Below are 11,924 nucleotides of genomic sequence, written 5' to 3'. Positions count from 1 at the left end.
TCTGCAGCAAGCAAGCCTCCCTGCTCGCTTCAGTGCCTGGCTGCCGGCCGCCATCTTGGCTGACAGTTAATTTGCATATACTCACTGATTAGCCAATGAAAAGGGTAGCAGTCGTATGCCAATTACCATGTTTCTCTTTTATTAGTGTAGATATGTTTTTCAAGAGAGACGTGAGCTCAATTTCAAACATGTAAGAGATGCATTTTAGACATCCAAGTGGAATGTCAAGTGGACAGTTGATTACATGAGTCCGAAGTTTCAGGGCAGCTGTCTGGCAAGGTTGTATAAAGTTGGGAGTTATCAGCATATGGATAGTATTTAATGTCATAGCGTGGGGGCCATCAAGGGAATGAGTGGGAAATGTCTAAGGACTGAACTCTGGAGTGTTCCATGTGAAAACGTCAGCGAGATGAGGTAGGAGCAAAGTCCAGAGAGTGATTCCTTGGGAAGCAAATGGAGGGAGAAGGCAGGGATCAACTGTATCACATGTTTCTGAGATGGATTTATCAGGGTATAGTCCCTGGTGAATTTAATGAGAGCAATTCAGTTGAGTGAATGAGAAGAGAGAAATAGAAAAATGGGAATATACTCAACTCTTTCAAAGTATTTTGCTGAAAAGAAAAGAAGAAAATGAATGAATGTGTGAAGTGGGGACTTTTCCCCCCCCAAGAAATACATAACTCTATGAGACAGAGAGAGGTTGTCTTCCATCCCTGGTGAGCCCCCTGTGTGGTCTGTAGGGGGCAGTGCATCTGGTTTTCAGTTGTGCATCTCCTGCCTTTGGATACCAAGCTGATTGCATTTGTTTCCTGGGGTTCTTAAATGTTGATAGATTATCTGGGATTCTTTGAGCTCGTCTATATTCCACGGTTATACTGGCTGAACAAATGGCTGGCCCTAGGGATTACGGTCAGAACTGGGACCATTTTCTCCTTCTCCTCTTTGGGACATGTTCCTGACAGGGGCTTGTGAGCCGTCATGTAAAGCCTCTGCTAAAGCTGGAGTGAAAGGTGCAAAGAGGGAAGGACAGAGAGAAAGGTTGAAGTTGCCACCATTCGTCCCAACCCCAGCCCCTTCCTCCTCTCCTGTGTGTACATTAAGTACACGCTCGCTCAACGCATAGCCACAGATGAGACATAAAAGAGTAGGTTCATGGTGCTTTCTTTCTTTAAAAATGTGTTGGTGGATAGGCAGCTGGACGTTAAGAGCTGAATGAGGGTTTTGGAGCAGCAGGCACCTGGGATATGTGCTGTCATTATTTGTGTATCTTTCTCTCCCCCATTATTTATGTATCTCTTTACCTCTATCTTTTAGGGCAGGGACCATGTGTTATTCTTTCTTGTATGTGTCCCAGAGCCTGGCATGTAAATTGATACTGAAAAATATCATAATGGAGATTTTTGAATGAATCAATGAGTGGGAAGAAAAGATATCTTGGAAATGTATGCAGTTTCTCTGCTCCTATTATGAGTTTCTATGAGTATTTTGTTTATAAAATGTCAAGCTGCCATTTTTTCTAGAGAGAAAATTGATTTGTGGAACTATGTCTTAATATTCATAATAGAGAGGAGAGCAAAAATAACCTGTAGAGTTTATCACTTTGTTTCACTCCCACAGGTAAAATACAAAGAAAACTATGAAAAGGATAAAGGGAAAGCAGATTATAATGTACTTCCTGCTTCAGAGAACCCACTGCTGAGGCAGATGATGGCAGCAGGAAATACGCTAAGTGATGTAAGTATATTCTTATAAAAAAGTGTGTGTGTGTGTGTGTTTTAACCTTAGCTGAGAGACAAGCTCTCTCTTTTTCTGTTGTGACTAAATGCAAATATAACCTTGCAAATGCTTTAAGGTCCTGGTGCAGCAGTTCCCCTGGATCTATCTAACCACAGGAAGGCCTTGCTGCCTCTGAGCATGACGTATCTATTTGTGGGGGTCGGGGCTGTGGGTCAAGTTCATGGGCAGGGAAATCCTCACTTGCTTCTAGGCTGCAGGTGCCTGAGCCTCCCTGACTAGAGTCCATTGTAGGAGACGTGCTGTGAGCTTTTTGACAGAGGCTGAAGGAGATTTTGAAAGGGGAGGAGCAAGGGAGAGAGAGATGTTGCAGCTCTGTGCCCTGCCCGTGGGTTCCTCAGGCCAGCTGCTGGGAGAAGGAGGAAAATGCCCCCAGTTGTACAGCTGCTCCCCCAGCTCTGCCATTGTCTCCTCAGATCTTGGCCACAGAAACCATCACCTGCAGACAGCAGGACTTAGGAGACCGCTCCCTAAATCTTCACAGGAATGACTACTTGCGATTGTTAAGAGCTTTACTAATCCACTCAGATTAAAATGGATTAGATAAGTAAGAACTGGGCCTGGCATTAGCAGCCCCAGTCGACTTTGACTATATATTTCAAGAGACTGAACACGTGATCAGTTGAGTTTTTCCCTTATGGTTAGGTTATATTAAGTTAATGTTTGAGGATTATATGTGGCTCTCTGGGTGGGTTCGTTATCTTTTCTTTGTCCCTTGCGTTGTCAGCACCGTGGAAATGAACACATGTGATTGAGAAGTGGGGTGAGTGAGTGACAGGGGAGAGAGTGTAGGTGGATCTGTCCATGTAGCTCTGTGGGGAAATGAATACACATCTCCTGCTTCCTACACAAAGGCCATCTTTATCAAACATATAAAAGCCAAGGTTTAAACCCACTCCGCTGATACAGGCAGGAATATCAAAATATTAAAAAGCTAATTGCACCATTCACAGTTGCAAAACCCGACGTGAAAAACGGACAGCCACCTGCGTCTCAGTTGTGCATCTGCACTCTGATCATTACTTATGGTCATTGTCAGAGCACGGGTGGAAGTCCTTCCTCTTGAGTTGGACTTACCCGCCTGGTCCCCCAATATTTCCAAATTATCTCTTGTCTTTTCTATTTCATTTGTGTGCGGCTCCTCTTCCAGATATTGAACCCTGAACCACGCAGGACGTGGAGGGAAACATTTACGACAGGATCTGTCCACGTAGCTCTGTGGGGAAATGAATGCACATCTCCTGCTTCCTACATAAAGGACATCTTTATCAAACATATAAAAGCCAAGGTTTAAACCCACTCCGCTGATACAGGCAGGAATAGGCCACAGAAACCATCACCTGCAGACAGCAGGACTTAGGAGACCGCTCCCTAAATCTTCACAGGAATGACTAGAGCTTTACTAATCCATTCGGATTAAAATGGATTAGATAAGTAAGAACTGGGCCTGGCATTAGCAGCCCCAGTCGACTTTGACTATATATTTCAAGAGACTGAACACGTGATCAGTTGAGTTTTTCCCTTATGGTTAGGTTATATTAAGTTAATGTTTGAGGATTATATGTGGCTCTCTGGGTGGGTTCGTTATCTTTTCTTTGTCCCTTGCGTTGTCAGCACCGTGGAAATGAACACATGTGATTGAGAAGTGGGGTGAGTGAGTGACAGGGGAGAGAGTGTAGGTGGATCTGTCCATGTAGCTCTGTGGGGAAATGAATACACATCTCCTGCTTCCTACACAAAGGCCATCTTTATCAAACATATAAAAGCCAAGGTTTAAACCCACTCCGCTGATACAGGCAGGAATATCAAAATATTAAAAAGCTAATTGCACCATTCACAGTTGCAAAACCCGACGTGAAAAACGGACAGCCACCTGCGTCTCAGTTGTGCATCTGCACTCTGATCATTACTTATGGTCATTGTCACAGGGAAAGAGAAATCCCGGTGGGGAAGAGGCGTTAGTTGATTTGTGATATGAGTTCTTATATATACTTTATTTTTACTCTTGTCTTTTCTATTTCATTTGTGTGCGGCTCCTCTTCCAGATATTGAACCCTGAACCACGCAGGACGTGGAGGGAAACATTTACGACAGGATCTGTCCACGTAGCTCTGTGGGGAAATGAATGCACATCTCCTGCTTCCTACATAAAGGACATCTTTATCAAACATATAAAAGCCAAGGTTTAAACCCACTCCGCTGATACAGGCAGGAATATCAAAATATTAAAAACAAATAGCACCATTCACAATTGCAAACCCCGACAGGAAAAACGGACAGCGACTTGCATCTCAGTTGTGCATCTGCACTTCGATCATTGCTTTTGGTCACTGTCACAGCGAAAGAGAAATCCCGGTGGGGAAGAGGCGTTAGTTGATTTGTGATATGAGTTCTTATATATACTTTATTTTTATGGTACAGTACGCAATTTTTCCTTGGTAGGAGGAGGAAGAGAGAGTGTGTATTTCTCAACATTTACTAAAGTCTCTCATGAAGGTTTGCTTAAAAAAATGAAAAATTCGCTGTTGCCCAGATAGTCCTGTTCGCTGTGGCCCCTGTGGTGAGGGAAAGGTATGTGAGTTGGGAGACAGAGAACAGCAATTCAGAAATACGCAAGAATCTCTGTAACTGAGGGCTTGCTCTGAGGCAGCTTCTTGGTTTCTTAATTTTTTGAAGGATGTTAAAAACTTAGGCCTCACAATAATTGCTAATAGAAAAGGCTTATCACTCATGACACCCCCCGCATCTAATTGTCAGTTTTTAAGGCAGTTAATAGGCGCTATTTTTTTTTTCTTCTTCTTTGGTTTAGTGTTGGAAAATTCGAGTGCTATCATCAGCACGGGAGTGACAGGAATCTAACTAATTTTTCTTCTTTACAGAAACGGTACAAGGAAAACTATGAAAAGACAAAGGCAAAGAGCATAAATTACTGCGAGACCCCCAAATTTCAGCTGGATGCAGTTCTGCAGAAGTTCAGCAGTGATGTAAGCAATCCTACGACGACTCCTGTTAAAGAAAAGACCCATCATTTCACAAATAAGTAAATGAAATGCCTTGTTTTTCAGACGAAATATAAAGATTCCTACTTAAAGAATATTTTGGGGCATTATGTAGGCAGCTATGAAGACCCATATTATGCACACTGCATGAAAGTCACGGCTCAAAACAGTGATGTAAGTTCTAAGACAATTGCTTCACTTTCCAAATAACATGAGCACAATGGTTGCATCCTTATGTCGATTTCTTTTCCTCATAGAAAAACTACAGAGCAGAATATGAAGAAGACAGAGGCAAAGGCTTCTTCCCCCAGACCATAACTCAGGAATATGAAACTATGAAGAAACTGGATCAGTGTAAGGATGTAAGTCTGTGGTGTGAACTGTGGACGTGACTGCCCTCCATGGCATCTCCTGGTCAAGATATGTTCAAAATTCTGACACTTTTACAAATAAATGCAACCCCAAAAATTGAAAGAAAATTTACATTTTATAGTAGATATACTATTTTTTTCCTATCATCCATACATTTCAAGAGCTAATTGTAGCTGATTTTCCCAAAGAAGAGTTATTGGGCATCTGAAGATATGGGAGAGTTTCTTGTGCAGTATAAAAGTGTCTCTCACAGACACCGCAGTCTAATTAGAAAAAAAATAAGTGTTTTATTAACGAAAGGTATCTTTTCTTTTGGGCAGTGGGGTTCTGCTCACTCGTCCTATCGGCCAATGTGGTTTTGACAGGTGATATTGCTAAACCCTATTTCTTTCCTCGCCCACAGCACACCTACAAAGTCCATCCAGATAAGACAAAATTCACTCAAGTCACCGACTCGCCTGTTCAGCTGCAAGCCCAGATCAATGCCAAACAGCTGAGTGATGTAAGTTCCTCTACCCACCCAGGCAATGCAGTTATGAGGGACAATGTAGCATAACTCTATACAGAAAAGCCAGTAACTTGTCACAGTTACACAAAACGCTATGTAAGTTGTATATTTGTGTAATCGCCTAAAATATTTTTCCATTTAGTTGTCTTTTATCTTCCACATCTTCTTGGGTGGATAATTCTAGTAAAATGGTTCTATAACGGAGACTGGTGTAGCTCAATGCCCTGAAAGAGAACATGAGTTCTGAAGTCAAAACTGGACTCAAATTCCAGCTGTCTAGGCAAATCATTTAACTTCTCAGGCCTCATATTTCCGTTTTAAAACTTGTGGTTGTTTTGAAAATTAAGTGAAAGGAGATATGTGCATAGTCCGCATCCTGGCCCAGAGCAGGTATTTAACACCTGGGATTTTTCTCCCTCAAATAAGTTTTTGGAAAATGGAGTGTTTGTAATAAGTTTTGTCATCTAAGTTTTGAGCATGAATTTCCAAACTTATGTTGAACTAAAAAATAAAAGTAACCTCAGACATATGGCCGGAAATGAAAGGCTTTAATTAGAGTATCAACAAACCATAATGTTTGCACAGGGACATAACCATACAGGGTAGGGCAAGAGGAGGCTTACAGTTGTGAGTATGCAAAATATTACTTATTAAGTATTGTATTATTTTCCACATAAACAAACCTATTTTTGCCCCTCCCTGTCTTTGTAAGAAAAGATTTGAAAGGGCTGTCACTCTCAGAATCCACAGGGCCAATTGTGATCTATGGGAAGGGGACCTCCTTCCACTTGGGTCCTTCCGGGGTAACAGATGTGACAACAGCAGTCATGCGTCCAGCACACGGTTGTCAATAATGCAAGGTGGCCTGCCCTCGCTCTGAATTTCTCTTTTAATCTTAACAACTTTGTCAGGTGTTATTTAACAAAATGTATTTTACATTTTCTTTGATGAAAATTAGTTTTTGTACTTAGGACAATTCTTCTTCTGAACTAATCCTCTCTCTCTCTCTCTCTCTCTCTCTCTCTCTCTCTCTCTCTCAGCTAAATTACAAAGCGAAACATGAAAGTGAAAAGTTCAAGTGCCATATACCTCCAGATACGCCCGCCTTTATCCAGCACAGAGTCAACGCTTATAACCTGAGTGATGTGAGTTCCTTGCCGCTATGCCATCGATATACTGACAACTTGTGCTTTTATTTTTTTAACTGTTTCACTAAATAAATATAATGCTAAAGATGGGATGAACAGTTAACGTTTGTACCCTGTTCCTCTGCCTCTGCCAATGTAACGTTGACTTTACCTTATAAAATGTGTGTTGCAATCATGTCAGTAGCTTCATACACCTAGACAGTCCTAATAGATTTTAACCAGCCTTCAAAATGCCACCACTCATGTGTGTCTAATTGCAAATTTAATGTTAGATCGGTTAGTCGTATATTCATTTGTATTATACTATGTTTAATTTTCTTCCAGGATTTGATTTTTTAAAGATTGAGTATTATTTCATTTATTCCCCAAGCCCATAATGTTTCTAGTTTCATGTGAATGATCTCATTTCTACATGTAAGAGTACTGGCACTAAGGAAGATATAAGGTATTCAAAAGGCATAAGGCCAGGTATCCAGTGCTATCTTTTATTTCCAGACTTAATTCTATAGAAAAGTCAAATTACCCTTAGGGGTTTCCATTTCTTCAACAATCCTATAAATAAGTACTAGTATTACCCAGCATCAAAGAGTACTATAATAATTCATAAAATAACCTTTGCAGAGGACTTTGAGATCAAATTAAAATGATGCTTTAATACCACAAAAAGTTAACTGTAAAATATTTGTGCCATCCTATAAAATATCCAGTGTTAGGAATCATATATTAGTATGATTACTAGAATTAAGTTAATTTGATAAAATGTTCTAATGGAGAGTAGAAAAGGTTAATCTTGTAGTTAGAAGCTTCAGCTTGAGGAGAAGTATCTAAAACATGCATGGTTTTGTGGACAATGAAAACAGTCTCTTTATTTTATAGTAAGACAAAGTATTAGGTTACCTTTTAGTCTTCAAAGTGTGATAACATGCAGATCCCTTTTGTCAATTCCTTTGCTGAAATTTTCCTGTCCAGAATGTCTACAAGCACGACTGGGAGAAGACCAAAGCTAAGAAATTTGACATTAAAGTGGATGCCATTCCCCTGCTGGCAGCCAAAGCCAACAGCAAGAATGCTAGTGAGGTGAGCATGGCCTGGGACCTGGGCTGGGGGACTCGGTGCTGTTCCCTGATGAGTGGGAGCTGCATGTGTGCTGTCTTTGCAGGTGATGTACAAGAAAGACTATGAGAAAAACAGGGGCAAAATGATCGGAGCCCTCAGCATTAATGACGACCCCAAGATGCTGCACTCTCTGAAGACGGCCAAAATGCAGAGTGATGTGAGTGCTTGTGTCAATCCCTCTGATTTTCAGCTGTGGCCGCACTTGCTGTTTAATGTAACCTTGGCTATGACGTTAGTCTAAGTAAAATCTCAGATTCAGGATGACAAGTCAAACATGAAAGCCCCGTGGTAGAGGATGATTAACTTCCTCATTTTTATAGTGTCTCTGTACTTGGAGACATCAGTGAATACTGTAAAGGTTCCCCCATCATCTCCTTACTGCCTTCTGTTTTATTAGGGGGAAATTTTTACCAGCAGTATCATTTTCTGTATGGCTTTTCCTAGAAATGGGCTTAGTATCTCAGGATGTATGAACATGTATTCATTCCATGCCATGACCTGACGAAAGGCACTTTACAAAAATACATGGAGAAAAATAAAAGGCAGCCTTGGCCGGGTGACTCAGTTGGTTGGAGCATCGTCCATACACCAGAGGTTGTGGGTTCGATCTCTGGTTGGGGCACGTAGAGAGACAACTGATTGATGTTTCCCTCAAGTGGATGTTTTTCTCCCTCTCCCTTCCTCTCTCTAAATATCAATAAACATATCCTCAGGATAAGGACAAGTAAATAAATAAAAGGCGAAAAGTGAGAAATCAGGCTAAAGACAAAGTAGGAATAACTAGATGAAGCATAACTTCAAAAGCAAATTATTTTAAGAATTTTACAAAATACTGATCTTATTTTATTTTTTCCCGATCTTATTTTAAAGCCTTTAGAATACTTATTATATATAAAATAAAACTATTTACAAAATTGCTTTTCTAATTCATACAAACAATAAATACTTCCTATTCTGTATCATTTATACATAGTTCTGTCTTTAGTAAGTATGTTTTTTTTCATTTCTATATGGGAGAATTACAAGAGAATATGAAGAAATATATGATACATACAATAAAATAGAAACCCCATCTTTTCATGTATTATTGCTATAAAGTAAAATATCAGGCCTTAATGATAAAAGGTAACTTACAGAGGTTTTCATCAAGTGCTGAACTAAATACTTTCTTAAGACTGTGCCTACTCCTAGCCAGTTTGGCTCAGTGGATAGAGCATTGGCCTGCAGGTTCGATTCTGGTCAAGGGTAGCCAATCAATGATTGTCTCTCATCATTGATGGTTCTCTCTCTCCCTTCCCCCTTCTCTCTCTTAAATCAATAAAAATATATATTAAAAAAAGACTGTGCCTAAGTATCTAAGGCTCACCTTACACCTTTTACCTCATTTTTCCAACTCTTAAAAAAGTAATTGTCCTTCACACACTCAAGAGGAAAGAATTGTTTCAAGACCAAAAGTTGCTTAGACAGCAGTACTTGTGTGCTCTGATTTATTCCAGCTGAGAAATGTTAGGAGAAGTAAAGCAAACATACTTATCCTTATCAGCAGACTAGATTACACAAGACATGAGCCTCTCCCATGCTCATCATGCTTTTTTTCTTTGTGGAAAATTGATGCTGAAAAAATACAAAGTTTTCTCTTTCGGTTAAAGCACAGCAATGATGTGAATGAATGGCTTTTACACCATCAGAGTTTTCCCCTTTGTTTGATTTTCTTCTTCCTTTGACAGAGATTGTACAAGGAAAACTATCCCGATCTTATTTTAAAGCCTTTAGAATACTTATTATATATAAAATAAAACTATTTACAAAATTGCTTTTCTAATTCATACAAACAATAAATACTTCCTATTCTGTATCATTTATACATAGTTCTGTCTTTAGTAAGTATGTTTTTTTTCATTTCTATATGGGAGAATTACAAGAGAATATGAAGAAATATATGATACATACAATAAAATAGAAACCCCATCTTTTCATGTATTATTGCTATAAAGTAAAATATCAGGCCTTAATGATAAAAGGTAACTTACAGAGGTTTTCATCAAGTGCTGAACTAAATACTTTCTTAAGACTGTGCCTACTCCTAGCCAGTTTGGCTCAGTGGATAGAACATTGGCCTGCAGGTTCGATTCTGGTCAAGGGTAGCCGATCAATGATTGTCTCTCATCATTGATGGTTTTCTCTCTCCCTTCCCCCTTCTCTCTCTTAAATCAATAAAAATATATATTAAAAAAAGACTGTGCCTAAGTATCTAAGGCTCACCTTACACCTTTTACCTCATTTTTCCAACTCTTAAAAAAGTAATTGTCCTTCACACACTCAAGAGGAAAGAATTATTTCAAGACCAAAAGTTGCTTAGACAGCAGTACTTGTGTGCTCTGATTTATTCCAGCTGAGACATGTTAGGAGAAGTAAAGCAAACATATTTATCCTTATCAGCAGACTAGATTACACAAGACAGCCTCTCCCATGCTCATCCTGCTTTTTTGCTTTGTGGAAAATTGATGCTGAAAAAATACAAAATTTTCTCTTTTGGTTAAAGCACAGCAATGATGTGAATGAATGGCTTTTACACCATCAGAGTTTTCCCCTTTGTTTGATTTTCTTCTTCCTTTGATAGAGATTGTACAAGGAAAACTATGAGAAGACAAAGGCAAAGAGCATGAATTACTGTGAGACCCCTAAATACCAACTTGATACTCTCCTGAAGACCTTCAGCGAGGTTCGAAAGGCCGTGCCCACCTCTGGGGTTGGGGGGAGGCTTTCCTCCTGTCTGACAAATAACTGTCCATTTGAGTTACATATGTTTCCTTTTTCAGGCTAAATATAAAGATAAGTATGTACAGAATATTCTGGGACATTACATAGGCAGTTTTGAAGACCCATATCAATCACACTGCATGAAAGTTTCAGCACAAAACAGTGAGGTGAGTTTGAAGACAATTGGCCGTGCCTCACAGTGACACTGGGAGCAGTAGCAGTCACCATCTGTTTTTGTTCTTTCTCGTTACAGAAAAATTACAAAGCAGAATATGAAGAAGATAAAGGGAAATGCTATTTCCCTCAGACAATCACACAAGAATATGAAGCAATCAAGAAGCTAGACCAGTGTAAAGACGTAAGTGCTGCTGTGAATTTCTGAAATTGGGTTTGGAATGCTTGTGCCATCTAGTGGTAAATTGAGCAGGAGTTTAAATGCTATTTGGAGGTATTAAATTTTGGCTTTTGTGTGGAATTGGGGAACACAAAAATTACTGTGAAGAAGCCTATTTGTTACAAAATAATTTCAGGTTTCAGAAATCTTTGTTTCCATTAGTGTATATATGACCTAAAGGGAAACAGAGGACAAGGAGATTTGTGAGCAATGGGTGTTCATCCATCCAACAAATTTGTGCCAAATGCTGTCCTCGGTGCTGACAAGGTTGGCTGCCTCTCGTGGAGTGTGCATTTGTGTAGGAGATACAGATGATGAACAAAGAGCACAGAAAAAGAAAGATAAAGATATCAGGCATTAAGACAGCTAACGTAGAGTGAATGCTACAGAATGAAAATAGGATGCTGTGGGAGAGAGGGATTCATGGACTTGTAGATTGGATAGTCAAGGAAGGTCTAAGGCAGCCATGCCAAGATCAAGGTAAGAGCAGCAATGAGAACAGCCCAAGGAGAGAACAAGCTTGGCATTAAATGATTGAAGGGATGAGGTGGTTGAAGCATATTGAGTAGTAGGAGATGAAATGGTAGGAGATGAAGGAAGAGTGGCTTCTGTAGGGTAGGGCTTATAAGCCAAGAGACAGTTTAGAGTGAATATCAAGTCCAGTGGAGAGTCATGTAGGGCTTCAGCATGGGGAAGATGAATCTGGTTGCTAAACTGCAGGGAGACCAGTTTAGAAGCAACTTCAGGGAGAGAGAGAGAGAGAGAGAGAGAGAGAGAGAGAGAGAGAGAGAGAGAGAGAGACTGTCTTTTTAAAGAGAACATGAAGTTTTTTT

General features: G+C 39.9%; 1 protein-coding gene across 1 annotated transcript in view; it reads left to right on the top strand.

The window, feature by feature from the left end:
* The window catches only part of NEB (nebulin), a 195,250-nt gene that overhangs the window by 23,758 nt on the left and 159,568 nt on the right, over nucleotides 1-11,924 (top strand). The window contains 11 exon segments of the mRNA XM_014534158.1: nucleotides 1,618-1,734; nucleotides 4,674-4,778; nucleotides 4,860-4,967; nucleotides 5,051-5,155; nucleotides 5,569-5,667; nucleotides 6,714-6,818; nucleotides 7,791-7,898; nucleotides 7,981-8,094; nucleotides 10,558-10,659; nucleotides 10,757-10,864; nucleotides 10,951-11,055. Coding sequence (XP_014389644.1) covers nucleotides 1,618-1,734; nucleotides 4,674-4,778; nucleotides 4,860-4,967; nucleotides 5,051-5,155; nucleotides 5,569-5,667; nucleotides 6,714-6,818; nucleotides 7,791-7,898; nucleotides 7,981-8,094; nucleotides 10,558-10,659; nucleotides 10,757-10,864; nucleotides 10,951-11,055 — 1,176 coding nt within the window.

The sequence above is a fragment of the Myotis brandtii genome, unplaced genomic scaffold (assembly GCF_000412655.1).
Source record: "Myotis brandtii unplaced genomic scaffold, ASM41265v1 scaffold125, whole genome shotgun sequence".
Classification (NCBI taxonomy): domain Eukaryota; kingdom Metazoa; phylum Chordata; class Mammalia; order Chiroptera; family Vespertilionidae; genus Myotis; species Myotis brandtii.
This window is presented reverse-complemented; position numbering and strand designations above follow the sequence as displayed.